The sequence below is a fragment of the Erythrolamprus reginae genome, chromosome 1 (genome assembly GCF_031021105.1).
Source record: "Erythrolamprus reginae isolate rEryReg1 chromosome 1, rEryReg1.hap1, whole genome shotgun sequence".
NCBI classification, from domain to species: domain Eukaryota; kingdom Metazoa; phylum Chordata; class Lepidosauria; order Squamata; family Dipsadidae; genus Erythrolamprus; species Erythrolamprus reginae.
This window is the reverse complement of record NC_091950.1, coordinates 299987486-300014851: the sequence shown is the minus strand read 5'-3', so window position 1 is coordinate 300014851 and position 27366 is coordinate 299987486. Positions and strand designations below refer to the sequence as shown.

At 39.5% G+C, this 27366-nt stretch overlaps 1 protein-coding gene across 4 annotated transcripts in view; it reads left to right on the top strand.

Moving 5' to 3' along the window:
- Positions 1 to 26353, top strand: part of FYN (FYN proto-oncogene, Src family tyrosine kinase) — a 137587-nt gene extending 111234 nt beyond the window's left edge. For 2 of the 4 annotated variants that reach the window (XM_070733374.1, XM_070733375.1), the window contains exons 9-14: positions 6927 to 7091; positions 10150 to 10329; positions 17436 to 17512; positions 17605 to 17758; positions 23522 to 23653; positions 24828 to 26353. In XM_070733374.1, the coding sequence (XP_070589475.1) occupies positions 6927 to 7091; positions 10150 to 10329; positions 17436 to 17512; positions 17605 to 17758; positions 23522 to 23653; positions 24828 to 25036 (917 nt within the window). In that variant the 3' untranslated portion in view covers positions 25037 to 26353. Of the gene's footprint in view, positions 1 to 6926; positions 7092 to 7529; positions 7686 to 10149; positions 10330 to 17435; positions 17513 to 17604; positions 17759 to 23521; positions 23654 to 24827 lie in introns of all 4 variants that reach the window. The other 2 variants (XM_070733376.1, XM_070733377.1) reach the window with 2 other exon arrangements.
- The last annotated feature ends 1013 nt before the right edge of the window (positions 26354 to 27366 follow it).

The window sequence follows — 27366 nt, the reverse complement described above, 5'->3', positions numbered from 1 at the left end:
GTTTAGTTCTTGAATTTCATGTAGTTTTCACATATTTCTGTTGACAAATTAAATACAGATAAAGTCTGTTCCCTCATTCTCTGCAGTGGTGGGATTGAAGCTGACAGTAAAAAAATCATATATAAGAAATGGTTCTTGTCAGCTCATGCCACCTTAAATAAGTGACAGAATATCCTTCCTTCCAGTGACCCACATCATCACTTCATTATGCTTGTATATTCCAATTGAGTACATCTTGTACAAGCATTCCACAAATATTATATTCCCCTTTTTCCTCTACTTGACAGCTAATGATGTAAACAGTGCTGAAATAGAAAGACTTTAGTTCATTTTCATTGCTTGATATGGCTTAAGTTCCAGTCACACTTAATTCTATATTCATGCAACAATTGTTTTGTTGCTGGTGTGTGTGTAATTGTTGTCTCATGACAACAACCTAATCTAATCTTTTCAGTTTTCTTGGCAAGGTTTTTCGGAAATTATTTGGTAGTGCCTTCTTCCTTGAGTTAAGAAGGTGGTTGACCAATGTCCCCAACAGGATTGCAATTCATAGTCTCCTGGTTTTTACCTGGTACTTTAACCACTTTACCAAATTGGCTGTAAAGATTGTATGTGGTACATTAAAATTATGGAGCTGATTTTTTTTTAGGTTAGACCCCCCCCTCCCGCATTACTAGAAACTTAATTTTTTTCTTCATCAAATATTGATATTAATTGGTGTTACATGTAAACAAATTATAAAACTACAATCTTGATTCTTTTAGATCAGTGTTTCTCAGCCTGGGGGTTGGGACCCCATTGGGGGTTGAACAACCATTTCACAGTGGTCACCTAAGACAATGGGAAAAGACAAATTTCCCATGGTGCTAGGAACTAAAGCTTCTATTCTGGTGCCTTGGAACATATTTTTTACAATCTGACCAATCAGGCATTTACAGTGGGGGTGTCCCTCTGACTTTCCTGCCAATCAGCTTAAAGCGCTAGACTTATGGTTGGGGTCACCACAACATGAGGAACTATATTAAGGAGTTGCAGCATTAGAAAGATTGAGAACCACTGTTTTAGACAATTGTGGATCATAATAATAAATGTGTTTAATATTTTAAAGTAATATACTTTCTAAGATCCTTAAAGCCGCTCTTATTTTTCTCAGATCATTAAAATTAATGGTAAATTTGATAGCAGGTGGGAAAAAATAATACTTCCTGTATCTTGAGCAGTAATCCATAGTTTTTTATTTTAGCACTGGGGGATATCCCAGTTTCTTGCAAATAGGCTTCTTTTCATTTAACAATATTACTCCTTCCCCTGAAAGTTTCTAACTGCCCTCTCCAAATTAAAAGGTTCCTAAACACTTATGACAACACATAGCATGCTAGGGAGGGGAAATCTTGTCCTCCTTATTTCATTGAATGTAGGTGGTATTAATTGGCTAATTACTATCCACTCTGATTCATTGTTGTAAAATAAGTAAAATTGCATGTCTCTAGGACAATTTGTTTTTTTTAAAATAGCCTTCTTGTGTCTTACAATGGTTGTGTGTTACTATGCGCATGCATACAATATTCTATGCAAAATTCTTAACATTCCAGACACTTAGAAATATATTTCCTTGTTCTAATATGACTTTCCAAGAATGTTCAATATTTAAACTGTTTTCTAAATTGTTTTAGCAGTTAATTAGTTTAGCAATGTTTTGAACTGTTTTATCTTTTTAGTAACATTATGCAATATTCATTGTCCTATATTCAGACACTTTTAAAAATGCTTCTCCTTTTGCTCACCCAACAATGCATGCTAACTAGAATGTATTTATACATTTATGTTTCATCTATTGTTTAATACATTAATTAATTAATACTGCATGAAGCTCTTAGATGTTGTCTCCTTGTTCTCTGTTGCATCAAAGAAAGCTATTTTGCTTCAGTGTGTTCTGTCCTCTTGCATCAATCCACTTCTAATAATTTGTTTCTTTTTTTAATCTCATTTTTTCCTATTGCTATAATATTGCAGTAATCCATGGCATAGTTTTGTCACTAGTAGGACAAATTCCTGCTTTAAAAGTATAAGCTTCTCCGAGGGTAACATCCTGAATCAGCTGTTATCAACCTGGTACCATAGACTTGTTCAGATAGCAACATATGTATTTTCCTAAAAGCATTTCTAGGGGATATCTAGAGGATATCAGAATCCAGAATGCCAACATGGAGATTTGCCTGGAAGTTTTATCAAGCAATCCATAATTGCCAGAGAACAGTGAGTGGATAGGGGACAGTCCTTAAAATTAATGATGGGCCCATTGAAGGTCAATTACATCATCAGTTAATATGAGCCTTGGTGGCGCAGTGATTAGAGTGCAGTACTGCAAGCTGCTTCTGCTGACTGCTGGCTATAGTTCACCAGTTCAGATCTCACCAGGCTCAAGGTTGACTCAGGCTTCCATCCTTCTGAGGTTGGTAAAATGAGGACCCAGATTGTTGGGGGCAATATATGCTGACTCTGTAAACCGCTTAGAGAGGGCTGTAAAGAACTGTGAAGCGGTATATAAGTCTAAGTGCTATTGCTATTGCTATATACTTGTAACAGCTGATGTTGTTTTACCAACTCTGTACTTGCATTATGACATTCCAGCTATTTTTCCAAGATAAGTAGGGCTTCCTCTTCAGACAATAAAGTCTTAGTGTCAACCATTGATTGCTTTCTGCTTCATCTCACAAGCCACCTTGATAAATCACCACCAGCTTTCCTTTGCCCACTTAATCTTCTTCATATAACATGAAAAAACAGAGAGAGAAAGACATAGATACTGAGATGGATTTGAATGACAGATTGTTTTGTTCCCATTGAAGCATTTTGGTGAAAGTAATGAAGAAAAACATTTTAGGATAATAGTGTTAACAGTTTATGTTGAGCCCAAGATGATTTGAGCATGATGAGAAATATCTGAAACCTATGTTATAGCTCTATTTCTGTCAACCCTGACCAGCTTTCTCCTGCTTTTAGCATTCATTAATTTCAGGCTAGGTGTGATAGAAATTATTCGGTTCTTCAAGAGTCCGTCATGCCATAATGCAATTTGAAAAAAAAAGTGAATGCTTGGCTCTTGTTACGAAAAAGAATAGGAAAGCTAAGAAGCCTTTGTTTAATCACAGTACAGTAGAAAAGAGAGATAAAATTTATTTATTTATTTATTTATTGGATTTGTATGCCACCCCTCTCCGCAGACTCGGGGCGGCTAACAACTGTAATAAAACAGTATATAACAATAATCTAATACTAAAAACAGTTAAAAACCCATTATATAAAAACCAATCATATTGTTATATAAATTATATAAAAACCAAATCAGCCTGTAGAATCTTCAGCAAACATAGTCTCTTCTGAGAAATTGAGGAAGGGTCTTCGGAGAGGGGCGGCATACAAATCTAATAAATTATTATTATTATTATTATTAAAATAATAAAGAGGCCACCTTAATATTTTATTAGAATATACAATGTACCCTACATATTTTCAAAATGGTGTACTGTGATGGCAGTGGCAGAACTGCCATCAAAATACAAATACTGTTGGCTTCAAGTTTAACCGAGACACAGTTTAAATCACTAACTTAAATATATAAAACTGCACCAAATATGAACCTGATAAATCTCATAATCTTTGCTGGAAAATTTTCTTTGAATTTGCCGGACAAGGAAAAAAGCTTCATTGTTTCTGAGGTCCAGATTATACAGATTGTATTCTCCTGATGCCAAGTCTGAATACTTTTTGGTGTCAGATGAAAACCTTTCTATTTGTCTATGTCTTTTAGATTACAATTCAATAATTTCAAGAATTATTATTATAGATGATGGTTTATTTGCTACTACTTTTTATGTAAACCAGCTTTTTATATAAAAGTTGAATGCTACCACCTTTTTATGTAAACCACACTGTAAAATGAGTGATCAGAATAAAAATATTGGAAATAGATACGCATCTAAGACTCCCTTCATGGGATTTCCTATGCTTGCATTGGTTTTTAGCCACTGTGGTTTACTCTAGCTGACTTCTTCCCTGTTTCTTCCAGTAAATGAAGAAAACCCAGTCTTCTTTCTCCAAATGTTCACCAATTTCATTGAATACTTTCTATGCTTATTAATCCCCGTAATAGTTTGGAATATCAGAAATAGAGCAGCTATTCTCAAAACAGCAAGTTGTGTGTCAGAAATTATTCTTATGTGTGCCAAGAGAAACATTAGGCAGTGTAGGAGTAGGATCTCCATATATTAATTGAATCCAGGACTAAAATATCCAGTTGGATGTATATAATATACAACCTTCCAGAACTTGCCAGTATAATTGGCTCCTAATAATCAAATCTGCATATGCATTTTCATAGTTCTGCTGCATTTGCAATGTTTATCTCAATATGGAGTCTACAGAACAAAGTTGAAAGTACTGCCTCCTTATGTGAAAATATATACTATTTTTTCCACTTCTCAGAAATAATTGTCTGATATCAATATATTCCTGAACTTAACAGTGACTGGCACTCTGCCTTTTCCTATAATTTTTTTAAAAATAAAGTCCTGTCATTTGAGGGCTCCTTGTTTTTGATGCATGTTCAACATTCCCCTCTTTTTAAAAGAAATATGAAGCTATAGAAAAGAGTAAATTTATTCCTAAAGAGTCAATTGAGTAAATTTTATTTTAAGCGTTACTTTAACATTCCTGATTTAAAACTTCCATTTCTACTCCTGATGCCCATGTGTACCCATGATGCTCATGTATAACCCATGTGACCAAAGTCCTTCCTTCATTTTTGCATAATCCCTACTTATCAACATTTAGCTTCTACAGTCTATATAGCAATGTGAAAAAGTGCACCCTATTGAATCCCCCCCTTTTAACATAATTTAATGTATAAGTATTTGATTTTCATTTCAATAATATTGGTAGAGGAAGAGGATATAACAAATACATAGATTATTTACATTTTGTAGTCCACTGTAATTTAAATAATCATAATTGCTAATTGTATATAATTATATATAAACACACACACATCAATGGATTTTGGAAGGAATATTAAAAGATTTTCTTAACAATTAGACATACCAATATCTGGAAGATCATCTACAATGAGAAGCATACAGGTAGCTCTCCCCAATGTGCAAATGTCCACTATTAGAACCTGCACAAATTAGATCTATATGGAGAGGTAGGCTGTGAAAAAAAACTTTGCTGTCCAAAAACACAACAAGGCAGCTCTAAAGTTTGCTCATTGGCACCTAAGCAAAGAGTGAGATTTATGGAATATATACTCTGGGTAGCTTAGGCAGAAATAGAGTTATTTGGCTACAGTACTATAAATCATGTTTGGTAAAAGCCAAAGAGAAAAAAACACCTGATACCAACTATAAAGCACGGTGGTGAAAATGTTAGGGTTTGGGGGGCTGCTTTGCTTAATCAAGGCTTGGATGACTCACTATCCTAGAATCCAACTATAAATTCTTCTTTGTACAGAGGTTGGAAACATGGGTCCATCTGTCAGAAGATTGATGCTCAGCCAAAAGTGACCCTTGCAAAACTGCAATGACTCTAAACACTGCAGTAAGAAGTAGAGGGTTTTGGAATCTAATCCCACTGAGGTGACATGGGATGATTTGACTCAAGCTGTTTAGGCAAGAAAGCCCTCAAACATTTCACAGATGAAAAAATTCTGTATGGAAGGGGGGGGGATCTCCTCACAGTTGATGTCAAGAGACTGGCAGACAGTTACAAGAAAGGCTATATTTCAGATTATTTTTACCAAAGCAGAAGTTATCAGAGCCAAGGATATATTTCCTTTTTCCACAGAAAGGAATGGCATATCTGTTACTTTTTTAGTAAACAAAGGTCAGTTTTTCATGGCTGCTTTGTTCAGTTACATTTCCTTCCTATATTGTGTAATAAAGATAAAATATTTATATACCTGTATATATTTTAAAAGAGGGAGAAAACTTTACGTGGAATATACTGACTTTTTTCACATGGTTGTATATGTCCCCCAATTCTTCTCAAGTCTGAAATCTGATTAACTTTAAAATACAATCAAAATTAATTCTGGCGCTCCAGTAAACAGTGGTAACAGAGAAGAATAGAGGAATAGAAAATAACAGAGGGAAAAGAAAACAGGTTGGAATAGCTCTTGCCAACATTTGAATGTCCTTCCAATCAATTAAGAAAGAAATAGTAACCCATAATGAATTTGAATAAGACTAGTGATTTCTGCTAAAGAGTCTTTCTTGTTAAAGGGTCTTTCTTATTAACAATTCTGGAGAAGCTGTGAAAAAGACTCTAAATTAGAGGCAAAGCAGAAATCAGGATTAAGTCAAGAATGTTGTCTCATCTCTACATTTTGTAACTGTCTCAGTCTCCTGTTCTAGCTAAGAAAAAGAAAGCAGTGTGGCATTTAAAATAGAGAGGTCTCAGAATTAATGGAAGGAGAAATTTTAGGGATTTGTTTATTGTTATGCCACGCATCTCCCCTATACGGTGATTCTGGGTGGTTTACAAATTATAAAACAAGTAGAAAAATATTTTAAAATATTAAGCCATTAAAACCACACAGATTAATATTTTAAAACTATGCTAAAGCCAGAACTAAGATACGGACGGGATGAATTTCTTTTATCCTGTAAGCCACCTTGAGTGCTGAATGCTCCCCTTTGGGAAAACCAGCAAAGCCAGAGTTTTTATAGTCTTCCAAAAGGATGGAAGCAGTTCTCACCTCTAGTGGTATGCAGGATGGTTAATCTTCAAGCTTATTTTGGAATGCTACTAACAGACATTTTAACTTGTTCACTAGCACTATTTTTGTTTGTTTTTTCTTCCGTGCTTGCTATGTTTGTTTGATGTTTGTTACTCTTTTCTTTCCCTGTGCTTTACTTCTCCTTCATCAGAGAGAGCTGCGGGCCTTTGCTGCCGCTTAGTAGTCCCTTGTCATAAAGGAATGCCAAGGCTTACTGACCTGTCTGTCAAAACCAAAGATGTCTGGGAAATTCCACGAGAATCACTACAGTTGATCAAGAGACTGGGAAATGGGCAGTTTGGGGAAGTATGGATGGGTATGCTGAGAAAATATTTTAACTTATTTAGTCAGCCCCCAGCTATTGGGGACAGGTGCGGAAGATGGAAGGTGGAAGCCAAAGTAATAGGAAGAGCAGATGTGTCTTCCATTACTTAGAATAATATGTTCCTCCCTGAAAAACCATCATTCAAAAAAAATGATAAAAAGACAAGTGATGCGATGGGCTTCCTAAGTTTAGTTGCTAGCTTTGACAAGCTGCCTTCAGTTTTCAAATATACTAATCAGAATGACTGAGTCTAGATAGTAGGCTCACAATAAATATCTATGAAAATATTCATTGTGAGCCTACTATCTAGAATCAAACTACTACTGAATGATAACTAATGAGGGGGAAAAAGCACCTTCCATCTTTCTCTGTGCATGCAATTACTCTATAAATTATAAGTATTTCTTTTATTAATTTCCTTTTCTGTAGAGAAAGCTGATGGTTTATGTTTTAACTTAACTGTGATTGCATCGAATTATACTCCACAAACTGTCGGATTGGCTAAAGATGCATGGGAAGTTGCACGAGATTCATTGTTTCTGGAAAAGAAGCTGGGTCAGGGCTGTTTCGCTGAAGTGTGGAGTGGTAAGGCAGCGAAAACTGTTCTGGTTTGGGATGGATGCTTAAAGCCATCGGGGAAAGAAGCCAATTTCAGAACAAGAAAGGCGTTAATGAACACAAGTTCCAATGAACTAATATTGTCACCTAAGAGTAACATTTGATAAGGCCTTTAAGCAGAGAAAGCTAGGGTTATTTTTCTAGTCCATGCAGGCACAGAAATAAAACATTATACTGTATGTTGTCTTCTGTGTTACATTATTAAAAAAAACCTGCATTGTTGATTCAAGAACTGGAGATTTCCACTTCTCAAGTTCCACCATTATTTACATGATCCAAGATTGGGTAGAGTCCATACCTGGTTCATTTCTTGGACCCCTTGTTAGCATTTCTGAGACCAAATAAAGTCTCTTGTGATTTGGGATGCAAATCCGTTTGATATAGCAACCAAGATTTAATCTCAAACAGCTTTTTTGTGGACTCACTCTTTCCCTTTCCTTATAGCAAAATAGCTTCTATCTGCCTATGGGCCGGTCTTTTGCTAGTTACTAATTAGTAGTTGAGCCACATGGCTGTAACTTTCTTTTAGTATGCAAATTGTCAACTCTACAGCATACCTGAAGATAAATTAATTATACATGTGAAACTGGAAAAAATTAGAATATCGTGCAAAAGCTCATTTATTTCAGTAATGCAACTTAAAAGGTGAAATGTATTAGCTGAGATGAGAGAGAACTACATGCAAGGCAAGATAGTTCAAGCCATGATTTGTCATAATTGTGATGGTTATTGAGTACAGCTCATGAAAACCCCAAATCCACCATCTCAGAAAATTAGAATATTACATGCGATCAACAAAACAAGGATTGTACATAGAACAATATTGCTCCTTTGAAAAGTATAAGAATGCATATGTATTCAGAACTTGGTTTGGGCCTCTTCTGCAGCAATTACTGCTTTAATGCGGCATGGCATGGAAGCTATCAGCCTGTGGCATTGCTAATGTATTATGGAAGACAAGGATGCTTCAATAGTGGCCTTCAGCTCTTCTGCATTGTTCAGTCTTACGTCTCTCATTTTTCTCTTGGCAATGCCCCATAGATTCTTTATGGGATTCAAATCAAGCAAGTTTGCTGGCCAATCAAGCACAGTAATCCAGGTTTTGATGCTTTCGGCAGTGGGGACAGGTGCCAAGTCCTGCTGGAACATTGAAGTCAGCATCCCCATAAAGCTCGGTTGCAGAAGGAAGTATGAAGTGCTCCAAAAACTCCCGGTAGATGGCTGTGTTGACCCTGGACCCTGAATGAAGCACAGTGGATCAACACCAGCTGATGACATGGCTCCCCAAATCAACAGAGATTGTGGAAACTTTTGCATCTCATTTGGAAACCAAGGACCCAGAGTATGGAGGAAGAATGGACAGGCACACACAGCAAGATGCTTGAAGTCTAGTGTGAAGTTTCCACAGTCTGTGTTGATTTGGGGAGCCATGTCATCTGCTGGAATTGGTCCACTGTGCTTCATTTGCTTCATGTAATGAATCTCTCTCATCTCATTACATTTCACCTTTTAAGAAATAAATGAACTTTTGCATGATATTCTAATTTTTTGAGTTTCACCTGTGTTAGGTAACCTTTGTCTAGCTTTCAGACTTTTTTTCCTCCCTCAAAAATAAAAGTTTTGGAATATGAACAAAAATAATTCCATAGATGATTATGACATAAAGTGGTTCTCAGCTGTAGACAGCTCAGATCACAAGAATTTGTTTAGCTGATATATGTATTTTCCTATTCGTTAGTATCCTCATAATTTCTAGTTCAGAGGCAAATTAATTTGGACAAGATCTTATCTTCATGTTTTACTATTATTTATATTGTAAAGAATACTGTGTTGTATATTGCTTTGACTCCTTGTGGAGTCTTTCTCCAGTAGAAAGAGGGTTTTTTTTATAATGGCTTTAAAAGAAAAAAAAATAAAGCAATTTTGGCAGAAGAATATTTAGCAATACATTACAGTCTAATAAATTTGTTCAATAATTTGGAACCTTCTAATGAAGGTGAATTCATTCACCCCACCCGCAGGAGCTTGGTGCTATGCCTTGGCTGGGCAATAGATTTGTGAAATGCATTTGCCTTGTTCTAGGTCACCTAATGAGCTAAGTCATTAAAACAGGTTTTTCATGTTTTGTACTCCTCCCTCTTTCAACTGTAGAGGATGAACCTAACTTGAAGTAGTTGGATCACCAATGTTCTGCATTAATGCATTAGTGTTCACTGCTTCTGTGTAACGTTTATATATTAATCTTTCCAACTGGATTTCTGTATCACAGCAGCCTTCCCTAACTTGGTGCTCTTCAGATCTTTAGCTTAAGGATGCTGACAGCTGAAAGGCAATGCATTTGGAGGATAATCAGATTGGGAAAGGCTGCTTTAACATCTACATTCTGTAGTTTCGCTCTCATTTATTTATTCATCTCTCCATTTGTTAATAGGTACTTGGAATGGGAATACTAAAGTGGCAATAAAGACATTGAAGCCTGGCACTATGTCCCCAGAATCATTCCTGGAAGAAGCCCAGATCATGAAAAAGCTAAAGCATGACAAACTGGTCCAACTTTATGCAGTGGTGTCAGAAGAACCTATCTACATTGTCACAGAATATATGGGTAAAGGTAAGAAAAGAAGTGTGTGTATTCAGAAGATTGCGGAATGCAAATTAAACTCTGCTATTAAGCCTACCTTGTATTTCATTAATTCTGCAATGCTTATACCAATTGATTCTTGGCAGTTAGCAGTAAAACATTAAATAGTAATGCGTAAATGAAAGCCCAATGCCTCAAATCATTGCAATATAATAAAAAATAATAATAATAATAATAATAATAATAATAATAATTTATTGGATTTGTATGCCGCCTCTCTCTGTAGACTCGGGGCGGCTAACAACAATAATAAACACAACATGTACAATCCAATAATAAAAAACAACTAAAAACCCATATTATAAAACCAAACATACACACAAACATACCATGCATAACTTGTAATGGCCTAGGGGAAAGAGCTATCTCAACTCCCCCATGCCTGGCGGTATAAATGAGTCTTGAGTAGTTTACGAAAGACAGGGAGGGTGGGGGCAGTTCTAATCTCCGGGGGGGATTGGTTCCAGAGGGCCGGGGCCGCCACAGAGAAGGCTCTTCCCCTGGGGCCCGCCAAACAACATTGTTTAGTCGACGGGACCCGGAGAAGGCCAACTCTGTGGGATCTTATCGGTCGCTGGGATTTGTGCAGTAGCAGGCGGTTCCGGAGGTAATCTGGTCCATTGCCATGTAGGGCTTTAAAGGTCATGACCAACACTTTGAATTGTGACCGGAAACTGATCGGCAGCCAATGCAAGCCACGGAGTGTTGAGGAATATAATTAAACAATGTAGGGAAAGCATGTAGGGTGTGGCTTTTAGAATTCCTTCCCTTTTAAAGTGTAATTGATGAACTAACAAGGAGGTGATATAAAATGATTTTTGCAGCATGCAGAAATTGGCCACATGGCTATAATTTCATTAAATGTAAACTCATACCTATAATTATACCTTTTTCTTAACTAAACTCTTACCATCAAACCCATAAAATCTTTGTAAATAACTGATATGTTTCCGTGTCAGAATATAACAAACATAATTTTTTGACAAAGTGATAATGAAATAATGCATTAGAACATGCCACGTTGCCTCTAGAATTCTTATCAACTCTTAAGAACCCTTGAAGTGTAACAGTTATAATGAGTAGAAAGAGGGAACATAAGGGTTAAAAATTACCGATAAGATAAATAAAGGTAAGGAATAAATATTTCTTTCACACAAAAAGTTTTATTGCCAACGAAGAATTAAAACTACTTCTCTCCCTTTATGCCCTTACCATTTTAGTTGTTTACTAAAAGACAACATAAAATCTGTTTGAGCTGCAATATCCAAAATCTGGTTTGTTCCTTTATGAAATCCGTTCACTTGTATCTTTTTTCTTCTGCTTGATTCTGAGTGAAAATCTAGCACAGATTTTGTTTGTTTTACATCCCAATTTTAAATTATTGAAAAGAAAGTATGCTTTCCTTATTATTTTAATTGTATCATCACATTAGTGATTCGGTGTTCTGTGTCATTTAAGAGCACTCTGAACTTTTAAAGCTATTTTTGTTCTTTAGTGTTTTTTATATTTTGAGTGATCAGGAATTCAATATATTGCATTCCTTTTAGTAAACATACATGGTCCTATTACGATTCAGAACAAGAAGGTTTGTGCAAGTAAAAGAAATGAACTACGTTTTGTTCTGTCTGGGTCACTCCAGAAGCCAATACCAACCCAAAAAGAGAAGCCAGACACACTGGTAAAAGGCAAAGGCAGTTTTATAAAATCCAAGAAAAACACAGGTAACAGAAAATGTCCTTACAAACAGGAAAATGCTGTATCTTCAGATATATTCACGAAGGCCAAAAGTCCATGCAGCAATACAGAATTCTTGCTGCCAAGCCAAAGCTGTACATACCGTGTTTCCCCGATAGTAAGACACCCCCGATTGTAAGACGTATCGGGGGTTTCAGGGGGGGGTCGGCTAATATAAGCCGTACCCCGAAAGTAAGACATATGTCTTACTTTCAGGGAAACACGGGGGTATTGCCGGGGGGGGGAGCCGTTCCCAGAGGGCTCTTCTTGCCCGGGGTTTTCTTACATGCCTTGCCCGCCGCCGCGCCCCGGCCTTTGCCCGGGGAGCCCTGCTCGCCGGCCGAGCCTTGCGCGGGGCTGTGGCGTGGAGCAGACGGAGCGGCAGCGGTCCATTTTCAGGCTGCCCAGGATCTCCGCCTCGGGGAGGTCTTCAGCATCGCTCAGCGAGCCCGTGGACATGGCCTCGGGACGGCGGGGGCAGGGAAAGGGAGTCGTCCCGCCGCCCGGGGACCCCCGCTAAGCCTTCTGCGCCTGACTCGGCGAGGCGAGAGGGAAGAAGGAGAAGTGCAAGTGGATGCGGAGCGCCTGGGAGGCATTTATCCGCCCGAGAGGCATTTATCCGTCCTTCGCTTTGACGGCGCTGGTCCGAAGCGAGCCGAGCGGGCGGCGGCTTGCAGCGAAGGCGCTCGTCCCAGCAACCGAGTCCTGCCGAGGCTCGGCTGCAAGCGGCCAGCGAGGCCGACTGGCTCCGAGGTTGCTGGGACGAGCGCCTTCGCTGCAAGCCGCCGCCCAGGAGAGTCTCCCTTATGCAGCCTGGTGCCAGCTGGCGGTGGCGTGCTGCGCCCAGAGCTTGGGCCACCCAGCGGGCGAGGCGGCGGCCCTGGCCAAAGCGGCGCAGTTCTGGCTGTGGCACGAGTGGGAGCTCCGACTGCGGCAAGGCAGACTGAGAGGCGCTCGGAAGAGGGAGTCAGGGCTGCCTCTGTGGCGGGTTAAAAAGCAACGGGACTGTGGGGAGAGGAGTCCCTTAAGGGCTGGGAGAGGACGGTTTACACCTCGCGAGTCGCGTTAACCTTACAGGTGCCTCGCGCTCTTCCCGCCGCGGCTTCTTTTACGATCCAAAGGAGGGGAGCGAGCGAGCTGAGCCCTCTTTCGCCTCAGGACTGCAACTCAGTACTGGTTGGGGAAAAAGGGAGGGGTGGAGAATTCGGGCCAGAGGAGGCCGCGATTGGCTCCAGGGCCTTTAGGAGGTGGGAGGGGAGGAACCAATCGGAGGTGACGTTTAAGATCTGCGGAAGAACCACAGAGAAAAACTAGAACGGAGGGAAATAAATCCTTCTCCCTCACATTTCCTGTGCAGTGGAGGACTCTTCTCCATTTTGCGGATTGGATGGCAATCTCCGGAGCGGTCAGCGAGATCGGGGAGCGGGAATGGCGGCGGGGGGGTCGGGCCGAAAACGAGCCGGCCCCGGTGCCCGGGACAATATAAGACATACCCCAAAAGTAAGACATAGTGGGGCTTTTGGGGATAAAAAGAAAGTAAGACGCTGTCTTACTTTCGGGGAAACACGGTAGCAGACCTATACCTCCCACGGATCTTCCAAAGCTGCTGGGCCACAAGCCAGGAACAGAGACGCCGAGAAACAAGACAACGCCACGCCAAGCTGATAACACTCCACATGGCTTAAAGGGCTTGCCTGCCTTTTAAACCCTGCTGATGAGTACCACACCCAAACCCAGCTGTTTCTACTTCAATGGTGAAAATATCTCTTTAACTGCTCCTTTCGTTGCTCTGAACGTCGCTGTCTCATGTCAATGACAGCTTGTGCATCATCACCTAATGACTCCAAGCTACAGGCTGGGGAGAGCACCCCCCCCCCCGGGGGCTCTCATGCTGTTCTCCTTCATCCCATTCCTGATTTTCCTCTCCCCCGTCCGACTGTTCAGCCCCCTCCTCTGCGCTGTCATCCTCCTCCGGGCATGGAGCCAGCAGAGACACAGCTGGTCCCTGAGCAGCCTCAGGCTGAATCACAACACGTTTATTATTGGAAAATAATCCAATCAAATGTTCATATATTCCCATGGTCACAACCATTTTGCCTGTTGTGTCCAAATTTTCAAATACCCTTGGTTTGAAGTTCAAAAAATTGGCACTTGTCTGACTAGAATCACAAAGATTTGAGGGGGCTGAATGGAATCTAAGGAATCTAATCCACAAACACTAAAAATGACACTTTTGGAAATACTTGACATGATTCTGATAGAATAGCTAAGGCCTTCCCAAGCAATACCAGAATTTCCCAGTTTTATATTTCAGTATTTTTTGAGAATATCCACAATAATTGTATTTTTTATTTCCTTTTTATAACTTTGTGATTACTTTTCACAGAAATATTTTAAGATGCTGAGTTTCTTCTTTTCCATTCTTCTGATTCTATTTGACAATTCAAATCAGGCTGCTATCACAATATCTTAAAATGTTTATATGTTATTACATCGTACTTAAATGGCAACGGTTATTGATTTCCACACCTTAAAGTAATTATATCCTGGCTTTATGAATTTGCTGAGCTCAGCATTGCTGCATGATCAAGCTACTTTATCCCTCCAGAAATGCTTAAGTAAGCATTCTGAACTCACTTTTTAAATACCTATATTATCTACACAAAAGTTCTGTGCAGATGATAAAGTGATAGGAAGAGTTATTTTAATGATTTACCTATGACGGGGCGCTGCTGGTTTCTTTAATAATGTAGAACGGTTCATTTATCCTAATAAGGATTCCTGTTTGTTGTGTTTGCCTTATACAAACTGCCATTACAGAATGTAATTTTTTTCCAGCTGGTACTTCCTTCACATAGTAAATACCAAGTACCAAAACTTCACAAAGTTTTCCAGGAACTTAATCACTTCTGTTCTGCATTGTAGACAATTATTTTTGTTTAGAAGTGGAATAACTATATTGGGGGTGGGTGGGTGGGGGTGGGGAACCTGAATCGAAAGCTGTGTGGATTGTAAGCCTGTGTCGAGTGGTGCTTATCAGCAGTCACCAATCAGTGGTCCTTGGACCATTTGGTGGTCCGGGAGAAAATTTTGGTGGCCCGCAGAAAAGTTATTTGCATTTTTTATATTGCACTAAATCATGGGTTCTCAAACTATAGCTCCTGGGACAGATACATGCAATGAATGTTTGTGTTGCTGCAGAGAGTTTCCTCCTTTGTACAGGTCAGAGGGGGCAAGAAATGTTTGATTTGGGGTCTTCTTCAGCCTCCTGGTGCGGGACTTTGGGTGAAAGCTGGAGGTAAACACCACTAATGACGAAGAGCTGGAGGACCTCTTTCCAGTGGGACTGTATCATGGTCTGGAACTGGCTGAGTATCTCAGCCCGCTGAACCTCTGGGCACCTGTACCTGGCCTTGCACTCCTGCAGGTCTTCCCGCTGCTTGAAAAGCCTATGCTCATAGTCCTCAGTGAGGTGCTTCTACTGAGCCTCCTTCTCTGCCAGATCCAATTTGAATTGAGCCAGCTGTTTTGCCAACTCTTTCTCATGGTGGCTGCTTAGCTCCAACAACTGCTTCCTGTTGGGGCTCTTAGGAACCCAGGCAGGGAGGCGAGGATGGCTGGGAGGGAAGGGGTGAGTAGAGGCCATTGAGGTGCCTCTCATTGTCAGTGACATCAAGTTGGCCATGCCCACCCAGTCACATGACCACCCAGTATGAATTTGCTGGCTCCTGAGGTCTGAAAGGTTGGTGAACCCTGCTTTAGATAAAGGGTAGCATTTTTTGCTTTTTTCCATAGTTCCGTAGAGAATCCCTTGATTTCCTAAGCCAGTGATGGTGAACCTTTTTTTCCTCAAGTGCCAAAAGAGTGGGCGAGTGCCCACACCCATAATTCAATGCCTGGGGAGGGCAAAAACAGTTTCCCCCACCCACTGGTGGTACTCTGGAGTCTGGAAACAGCCTGTTTCCCAACTTCTGGTGGGCCCAGTCGGCTCAGGTTTCACCCTTTACAGGCTCCAAAGGCTTCCCTGGAGCCAGGGGAGGGTAAAAATGCCTTTCCCATCCCCCTGGAGGCTCTCTGGAAGCCAAAAACGCCCTCCTGGAGCCTCAGAGTGAGCAAAATATCACCTGGCTGGCACACACATGCACGTTGGAGCTGAGCTAGGGCAACAGCTCGTGTGCCAGCAGATATGGCTCCGCATGCCACCTGTAGCACCCATGCCATAGATTCACCGTCACTGCCCTAAGCCATGAGAAATCGCAACAGTGTTTTTGGTAGGAGATCATCAAGAGGCAAAATGTTCCCTGTTGTAAGCAATGGGGAGACAGTAGAAGAGAGAACCAGGTTGATGGACTGGTTAAAGGTGCCAAGCTAGTAAATAGAAAGTTGTGGATTATGGTCTTTTCTTGCATCCAGCTGAGTGACTTTGGCTATCTCAACCTTAGAAAGAAAGTAATGAAAAACACTTCAAAAAATGTTGCCAAAGAAAACTTCAGGGACTTTCCAGACAGTTGCCAGAAGTTAAGAATGATTCCAAGGTATTTCCTCCCCACAAAAGGGGAAGGTTTTTGTTTTGTTTTTTTAAAGTGTATTCAACTTTAATCACCAAAACCAATGCACTCTATTCTTTTAACACACATTCCTAGAAATTCAGGCAGCACCCATACCACTATATCGTTTCTGCACTTCCTGGCATCTATTGCTAGTCCCAAAATAAATTTAAAAGTTTGCCCGTTATCAAACATGTTTCTACCTCTGAAGTGGCATGATATATCAAATCTGCTGCAGCTGTTGATTGTTTGCTGAAATATATTGCCTGCACAGGGAAAGTGGAATCACTGAAAATTGTCTCTGGGTTAACCCTAGAATTTTATATTAACCTGACATTTTCCACGACTTTAATCTTTAATCTAAAGATTAAAATCATGTTATTTTAATCTTTGGAGACATGTGCAATCAATAAATAAGTAAACATGTAGTATATGTTTTCCAGGGTTACGATCCATAAAATTATTTTGATAGGTTTTAAATCATTGCTGATTTTAAAACTTTGAATTATATTTGTAAATGGCTAAAATATTACAACATTGGAAAAACAAGTCTATGCCTTGCACATATAATTAGTCATATGTATAAGAGATTTGTGGGGAAACAAAAACAAGGAGAAATTGTTTGGAGTTCCTTTGATCATAGAATAAATCCCCAGATTTCCCTTTTACCCCAATTGCTTAGAAGGAATAAATTTCTATTTATTGTTGTTGTATTAATATTGTTTATGAATGTAATTTTAACTAATTTGAGACACTCAAATATTATTAAACAACCTATTTTTATTTTTATTGCAGGAAGCTTGCTTGATTTCCTAAAAGATGGTGAAGGGAGAGCTCTGAAATTGCCAAATCTGGTAGACATGGCAGCACAGGTAAATATGAATATGTCATTATTCCAAGATATACATGTGAAAGCAAGTTGTATTTATTAATTAGTGTATGTCGTGTATTGTGAACTAAACAGGTTGCTGCAGGTATGGCTTACATAGAACGAATGAATTACATACACAGAGATCTGCGTTCTGCAAACATCCTGGTGGGAAATGGTCTAATATGCAAAATTGCTGATTTTGGATTAGCAAGATTAATTGAAGACAACGAATACACCGCCAGGCAAGGTAGGATGAGTGGCTAATATAACCATTGTTATATTGTACTTGTGAATATTATGTGCAGAAAGATATGCCCCCAAAGTTGGTGTCTTTCTGATGCATACATGTTTTAAATATAATTTGCATTTAATGTTTGAGATAAATTATTGTTATTGCCAAATCCACTGGATAGAAAAGATGTGCATCATTATTTTATCTGTGACCTCTCTGGCAAATTTGGAAATATTAGTAGTCTTCAGTAAGAGAGATTGAGATAGAGCAGCTTACTAACTCCAAACTTTCAAGCAACAGAAATAATTTATTGCCAAAGTTCATAATCAGTAGTTTCTATAAACGGGAGAGGGAGAGACCGTCTCCTTTAAAAAAACACCTGCAGCCTTTGAACACATCTTGAAATAGATGATCTCTCATGGTGACTTCACTTTAAAAAAAAATACCACAAGTAATCCTAATTATTTGTACTATTAAATACTTGGTCTTCATAGGTTGTTGGCCAATTATGGCCTCCACAAATGGAACTTAGTCATTTCCTCTTCAAATAAAGTTAAAAAGCATTGACTGCATTCTGAAAATTCGCCTGTACAGTATGAAATAGGAAATCTTTTAATAATCAAAACTGTAATCAGTTTGAAAAACGATCTAGTTATATTTGGAAACAATCATAGGTATATTTTTAGTTTTCATATAGCAGAGACCACATTTCCGGGACCGCCTTCTGCTACACAAATCCCAGCGACCAGTTAGGTCCCACAGAGTTGGCCTTTTCCGGGTCCCGTCGACTAAACAATGTCATTTGGCGGGGTCCAGGGGAAGAGCCTTCTCTGTGGCGGCCCTGGCCCTCTGGAACCAACTCCCCCCAGAGATCAGAATTGCCACCACCCTCCTTGCCTTTTGTAAACTTCTCAAAACCCACCTTTGCCGTCAGGCATGGGGGAATTGAAATATCTTCCCCAGGCCTATATACTTTATGTATGGTGTGTTGTGTGCATGTTTTTTAAATTATGGGTTTTTAACTTCGTATTATTAGATTTGTATTGTACATTGTTTCTATCACTGCTGTGAGCCGCCCCAAGTCTACGGAGAGGGCGGCATACAAATTTAATTAATTAATTAATTAATTAATTAATTAATTAATTAATTAATACATACATACATACATAAATACATAAATACATAAATACATAAATAAATTTAAGAATTAAGAGTTTCTCTAAATATGCTCTTTATATTTAAAATACAGCAATCAAATGCTTTTCTGCTGTTCCTGGTATCTTAATTCTAGAGCCTCTGGCATGCATTCTCTACCACCACCCCTTCCTCCACACTCACTCACACCCATGATCCTGTCACATAGATTTTCCACTGGAGCGCAGCTAGGGGACTGATTGTTTATCTAACTAGCTAGTGTTCCTGTACGGTTTTGACATGCAGGAACTGAAGACTGGCTGGGAAAATGTGATACAGGCTGGCAGTAGCTTCTAGAGACAGGAAGTACTCACCCCTGTGAAGAATTGAAGGCTGAATTTCAAAAACAGACTTTCCTTTTTCCTATCAGTATTGTCTGCTTGACATTAGCTGGCGGATTTCCTGCCTCTTCCATCCTCCCAAAACTTTCTTGAATCCCTGAAGACATTACTAAAGGAAGCAGATGGTGCTAAAATACCCATCTCTGGTTAATTTGTAGGACATAGAATTTTGATTTTAGTCTGATTCTTTTTGTATTGATTTCTAACAGCTATGCTGACTTTATTTATTTATTATTTGATTTGATTTGATTTGATTTGTATGCCGCCCCTCTCCGTAGACTCAGGGCGACTATAGTTGAGAACCAATAAGAGTAGTAGATCCTTGGAACAAACTTCCAGCAGATGTGGTTAGTAAATCCACAGTAACTGAATTTAAACATGCCTGGGATAAACATATATCCATCCTAAGACAAAATACAGGAAATAGTATAAGGGCAGACTAGATGGACCATGAGGTCTTTTTCTGCCGTCAGTCTTCTATGTTTCTAATAGGATTATTAACCTTATTTTCCATAAATCATAAGCAAGAGATGAATGTACATTGGCAATTAAAATAATTTCTGAATTCTATCTTCAGCACCCAGATAAAAAATTGATCAAGTCATGTTAAAATGTTTCTAGATGTATCCTAGAAAGACTAAAAGGATATACAGATGGGATTGAATTTGAATTTTATTACATTTATAGGCCGCCCAATTCCTGACAAACTCCAGGCAGCGTACAACAGTAAAAATATATACATTCAACAATTTAAAACCTCAATATAAAAACATTCATCATTTCTAGGCCGGAGCAGAGAACTATAGCTCAACAGCCCCAGGCCTGCCAGCAGAATCATGTTTTTAAGGCTTTCTGGAAGGCCAGGAGGGTGGGGGTTTCTACTCCACAGCAATGTACCCTCTAATTTTTTTTCGGTGTGGGCGGAAAAGTATAGTGGTACCTCAAGATACGAACCCCTCGTCTTACGAACAACTCGTGATACGAACCCGGGGTTCAGAAAAATTTTGCCTCTTCTTACGAACTTTTTTCGAGTTATGAACCGGCGTTCGGAGACTGCTGGGAAGCCACGCGGCTGTTTTAAAAGGTGACAGCCGGGCGGCGGGGCTTCCCAGAAGCCTCCCGAACGCCGGTTCGTAACTCAAACAAAGTTCGTAAGAAGAGGCAAAATTTTTCTGAACCCCGGGTTCGGTTCGGGAGGTTGCTGGGAAGCACCCCAGCCCGGCTGTCACCTTTTAAAACAGCCGCGCCGCTTCCCAGCTGTCTCCCGAAGCCGAACGCGGAAGTTCGGCTTTGGCGTTCGGCTTCAGGAGACAGCTGGGAAGCGGCGCGGCTGTTTTAAAAGGTCGCAGCCAGCCTGGGGGGCTTCCGAGCACCCCCCCGAACCCCAAACCCGGGTTCGGGGGGGGTGCTGGGAAGCCCCCCAGGCCGGCTGTCACCTTTTAAAACAGCCACGCGGCTTCCCAGCAGTCGCCAAAAGCCATTTTTTTGTGGGGGTTTTTTGGTTGCACGGATTAATTGACTTTACATTGTTTCCTATTGGAAACAATGTTTCGTCTTACGAACCTTTTGTCATACGAACCTCCTCCTTGCACCAATTAAGTTCGTATCATGAGGTATTACTGTATAGTGTCTGAGCGACAGTCCCTTTGGGACTGGGCGGCATAGAATAAACAAACAAACAAACAAACAAGCAAACAAATAAATAAATAAATAAGAAAAAAACCCTTCTTTTTTATTAAAAGAAATTAATAATTTAAAAAAACCAAAATCCATTACTATTAAAACTAAATCAACCAGCAAAACCAAAAACATAACTATTAATAAAAACAGGTGAGGGCTGGGGGGTTTTTCTGTTATTATTTCAGTGCTTTTACCATATGCTTTAAATCAAGAGTCACTTCTCTCTCTGTTTTTCTCTCTTTCCTGTCATTCTCTGCCTCAATCATTTTCTCATTTCTCTTTTCTCCCCTTTTTTCTATCATTTCGCTCTATCTCTTCCTTCCACTCTTCTCTCTCTCTCTTCCTTCCTCTCATCTCTCTCTTGCTTTCTCTCTCTCTTTCCCTCTCTCCCCCCCTCTTTCTCTCTCTTTTTCTCACTTTCCCTCTCGTTTTCTTTCTTTCTCTCTCACTCACTCTTTCTCTCTTGTTTTCTTTCTCACACTCTTTCTCTCTCTTGTTCTCTCTCTCTTGCTATCTCTTTCTCTCCCCCCTTTCTCTCTCTTTCTCTCTTTCTCACTTTCTATCTTGCTGTCTGTTGCTCTCACTGTCTCTCGTTCTCTCTCCGTTCTTCTCAGCGGAGGCCGGCGAAGGTGATATTCAATGTCGGGGGGGCGCGGGCGTTTGCGCGCGCTCCAAATCCCCCTGCTAGCCCCCTGGAACATTCAAAATAAGAAAAGCCTTCGCCGGCGAAGGCTTTTCTTATTTTGAATATTCCGAGCGGGCTAGCAGGGAGATAGGGAGCGCGCGCAACCGCTCGCGCTCCCCTGACATTGAATATCACCTTCGCCGGCCTCCGCTGAGAGAATGCCTGCTCCGCCTCTCCTGCAATCCCCTTGCCAAGAGCCCGGGACGAAAGTGCTCTCGGCAAAGGTGAGACGGGCAGGGTGTGTGTTCCGGGTGCGGGAGGAGCCGCGCCGAAAGGCAGGAGGCAGCGGAGGAGCAGAGGGGGCGGGCGGGGGGCAGCGCCGAAAGGCCGAGGGGCCGGAGGAACTGTGGGGAGGCAGGGGCGGCCGCGGCTCCCTTCCCTTCTACTGCCGGCGCCTCCCCCCCCCCCCCCGCGCGGCTGGCATGGGGATGGGGAGCGCGCGGCCGTGAAAAAGGCTGCACGGGTGTGTATTTTGGGGCGTGCGGGCACGCGCGGGCACAGCTTTCGGGGAACGGTGCTCCACAGCCCTACCAGTCGGCACTGTTTGGCCGATGAGACTTGGAGAAGGCCAATCCTGTGGGCTCCAATCAGCCTCAGGAAAGTGTGAGCAGAATACGTTAAAATATTGAAAGTATTGAAGGGTTAAAGTATTGAAAGGCTATGTGTTTGCATAACACAAAATGGTTAATGGAATTTTCAGTGAGTGCAAAAATAGCTGGAGTTAGTAAAAAAAATAGCTGAAACAACAGGAACATTATATAAACTGCTCAAAAAAATAAAGAGAACACTTAAACAACAGAATATAACTCCAAGTAAATCAAACTTCTTTGAAATCAAACTGTCCACTTAGGAAGAAACACTGATTGACAATCAATTTCACATGCTGTTGTGTACATTCAACTTTATGCAGAACTAGGTATTCAACGAGAATATTTCATTCATTCAGATCTAGGATGTGTTATTTGAGCGTTCCCTTTATAAGTAAATTGAAAATAAAGCTAAATTGCTCTGGTGCTTTAGGATTCAAACACAAAACATCTGCCATATAACATCCTGGATATAACAATTATCAATGAAACTAAACATCTGGATAGTGGGCATTACAGTACTTGAAGACAGCAGAATGGAGACAAAGAATTGGAGAAGAGAACAAAATACAAAGACCCTGCAAATAAAGTAGAACAACTGTGGCAAAAGAAAGCATTAATAATAATAGACACTCCCCTGACTTCTGGGCACCATTGAACACCATTGGCATTGATGCAGTCACCATCAGTCAATTGCAAAAGGCAGCTTTATTTGGAAGAGCTTACATTCTACAATGATATCTAACGCCAGCAAACAATAGTATCTGCATATCCCAATGACAGGCAATAAAAATGCTAAACCCAAACATCTGGCTGACTGTGCAACCAGCCATAATAAAGATTTGGAGCTACATGAAAACACTTCAAATGTAACCAAATCACAGTTGGGGTGTAATGGGGCTGCAGACTTAATAATCACGTAAACAATTAGAATGCTTAAGTAATTGAGCATTTAGGCCTTAGAACATAAATATGGTTTCCATGAATACAAATTCACAATTTGAAAGTTTTGTCTTTCGTTTATTTGAAAATACAATCATGGCTTAAGAAATGTAGAAACAGAAAGTTTAGCATTGTGCTCCAAAAATTCAGGTTTAAGTGTCAGATAAAATTGTTTGAATTATGTTTCAATTTGGGTCATTTATTAAAATATAAGACAAGGTTTTTCACAGGAAGAATGTATTGAATAACTTTTTTATTTTATGTTTTATTTTTCATGCACATGAATTATAGAGGTTTATTGGCCATTAATTCACAATGATAGGCATTGATAATTTCTGTTTTCCCTCAGGTGCAAAATTTCCTATCAAGTGGACTGCTCCGGAAGCTGCATTATATGGAAGATTTACAATAAAATCTGATGTTTGGTCCTTTGGGATATTACTAACAGAATTAGTAACAAAAGGGAGAGTACCATATCCAGGTAAGAGGAAAATACCAATTAAAGAAAAGAGAACCAAAGTGAAATCAAGCATTTTAATTGATAGATCCAAACAAGTGATATTTGAATACAAGGTTCATGATATTTTGCGTGAAAAACACTACCTTTGACTATTTCAAGATCCAGCCAGGAAACATTTAGCATTTAAAATCAATCACATAGCACTCATGACATAGCAGTGGTTGAATGTCCAATAAGACATTCATGATAAACATTAGGGGGGGGGGATTTGTTTTCCAAATAAATAACCCACATTCAGATAAAAGTTATATTTATTTATTTATTTATTTATTACTTAGATTTGTATGCCGCCCCTCTCCGAAGACTCAGATTGCTCAGATTACAGTGGTACCTCGGTTCTCAACCACAATTCGTTCCAGAAGTGTGGTCGAAAACCAATTTGGTCGAGTACCGAATTAATTTATCCCATAGGAAATAATGGAAATGGGTTTAATTGGTTTCCAGCCCCTATTTCCTTTATTTCCTGTGGGATAAAGATCCGAGGTCTAAGCACTCCAAGCTGTAGTAAGGGTGGGGGCAGCTGCAATACCGGCAGTTTCAGGGGGGGCTCCTTTCCTCAGTGGTTCGTCTTCTTCCCTTTAAGCAGCTACACCAACTTTCTCCTTCCCGGCGGTGGCGACGGCGGCGGTGGCTTTCCTTCGAGCAGCAGCAGCGCCGGGAACATCACATGAGAAAGGGAAGCCACTGACGTTCGTGGTGCTGCTGCTGCTTGAAGGAAAGCCACTGCCGCCATCGGGAAGGAGAAAGTTGGTGTAGCTGCTTAAAGGGAACAAGACGAACCACTGAGGAAAGGAGCCCCCCCGAAACTGCTGGTATTGCAGCTGCCCCCACCCTTCCTATAGCTTGGAGCGCTTAGACTAGAGACTGGGAGGATGTTTAGTGGGCGGCCAGGATGGGCGTGTCGGATTCCGACTCCCATTCCATCTCACCCCGTCCCCTTAGATCTTGTAGCATTTTGGATAATAAACAAAATTTTCTGTGGCTGTTCGGTATCCGAATTTTTGTTCAGATACCGAAGCAAATTTTTGCCAAAAATTTTGTTCGGTATCCGAAATGTACGAGAACCAAAGCGTTCGAGTACCGAGGTACCACTGTATATGTTTTATGTCTCTTCAATACTATTTATATTTCCTAGGTATGAATAATCGTGAAGTCCTAGAACAGGTAGAAAGAGGATACAGAATGCCATGTCCTCAAGATTGCCCAATCTCTCTACATGAGCTCATGATCCATTGCTGGAAAAAAGACCCAGAAGAGCGCCCAACTTTTGAGTACTTACAGGGTTTCCTGGAAGACTACTTTACGGCAACTGAACCCCAGTACCAGCCAGGTGATAACCTGTAATTTGGGGTGTTCCATTTGCAATTGACATAGGTTGAATGGTTCAAGGCTGTACCTTAGAGCACCAAATATGCTGAAGCCAGAAGATGAGAACTTCTAAAACTCTGTGTCCTAAAATTCTGAATATTTTCTCCAAGTATGAGAAAATAAGGTGAACACGTGGGTTTTTTTTTCTTAATCAAAGACTTTGAAATTGCATTGTTTTAATGTTATGTAAACTGCAAAATCTTTGTTCACTGTAAATAGTAATTCAGTGCCAATAATTTATCCTAGTGCTTTCCTTTTTTTAAAAAAAATGCAGAAATTATGTGATTTTAACTAGTTTTCTCCTGATTCAACTAAAGTATTATTTTCCAAAAGTGGCCTCTTTTTGTCTACATTTTTTCATGTTCTAACAGAATAAAATCAGGACCAGTGTTTGGGGTTTTTGTTTTGTTTCTTTTATATATAGAAATATGTAAAATATATACATACCTGTATATATAGTCCACAGGTGCTATAGCTAAAGGAAATTCATTTCAGAAACGGATTCCATAATGCTGAAGCACCCAGAAAGATTTCCCTGGGGACATTGAACACTGGTGATGATTCTAAAACCGGTGACTTAATATTTGGCTTTTGCCCAGCATGACTTTTTAAATTGGATTGCACTTTTTGGTTTTACTATATACCTGTAGGTTGTTGTAAGTTTTGATCTTTCAAAACTCATGTACAACATTTCAACAACATTTGCCAAGTGTGTTGTTTGATTTTGGGATCAGAATTGAAGCAGACTTAATTAATGAAAAGTACCCCTGCCTGGACTGGAAGGTTGAAACTGCAAGTGCTTTTGTGTATCAAAATATGTAAACTGAATTTTCTGATTTTTTTAAAAAATAATAAACATTGTAACCCCATGCAATAGTCTCAACCTCATAGCCTTTTAGTCATATTGATGCTTTTTCATTCATCAAGATCAGCTAGAATATCTTTTCTGTGTATCATTTTCCATCATTATATAGGTGTTTTAAATGTCCTGCACTGCTAATGAAATTACTTTCAATATGTCTACAAGTGTTTCAGTAGAATTACTATGCACTTCTTTCCTGAGAAATGAGAGCAATGGGATGCACAAAAATATTACTTCTTCATTTGTCTCTATCAACCTTGAATTCTTTTCTTCTTTCTTTCTAACCAAAAAGAAACAAAAAACCCCGTCCTTTCTACTTCTCTTTTTTTAATAATGTTATCTTAATTACATTTTGTTATTGTTTTCTTTGCAAGTTATGTTTTTTAAGTGTTTGTCTTAATTTAGTAATTAAAAAGACCATTTTACATTTGGATTTTTGTTGATTTGTTTAAATTATAGGCAGAGGTAGAGTTTGTGATAGAGGATGAATCTCTTTGATTATTTGGCTATTGGGCATGGTTATTCCCAGACACTGGTACGACCTATCTGGTTTGCAACTTTAGAGGATGTTCAAACATTATTTTTTTCTCTCCTATTATTCCGGAATTACATATAAATATTAGTCTGTATGTTGTCATGAGATTGACTGGGGACATTGGGTAGAATTCTGTGTAAGAGAACAACAAGTAACTGTGCACAACAATTAACCTGGAAATTCCTTCCCAAAAATAGTTGAAGCAAACCAATGCTAAAGGAAGATAAAGAAGAATTCATAGAAGCAGTCATGCAAATCAGTAATTCTCAAGTGTTATATCAAGCATCAGTTGGCCTTCCAGAATATCACTAGGGGTCACTGGATCTTCAAAAATGCAAAGAAAGGTCTCCATTTGACAACACTACTATCAATCAGCCTTCATTTTAAAAAACAAATGCTTTCATGTATTCTTCCATTATTACCTTTTTGACAGAAAAGAAAGATATATTTTTTTCTCTCAGAATTTCTGTGAAGTTATAGTATAGGTTATTTTTTATTTTATATATATCATTTATCATCATTTATCAATGTTTTGTTCTTGTGGAAAAAAGAAACTAGGAGGTTTTTGCTCATAAAACTCACATTATTTATTTGCAAGTAATGAATATTATTAAATTGTTGTCTTCAGAATTTGCCTTTGCATACTCAGTTGTAGACAAAGAACTTAAAAACAGTTCCTTTGTCTTGTTGCTAAGATACTGGTGCAAGAAAAATGTATATCTATTGTAGCCCTTGTGGAAGAATAGGTGTATCCACTTTAGATAAATATGCTACTTTATTGCTGTAATTTCTAAATGTTGCATTAAGTAGAGGAAACCAGTGGTTAGTCGTTTCATAATCTGAGGATACAAATCCTCAAATTCTTAAAATGGAAGGATAAAAAGATTTTCTATTCTAATGCAATATGTC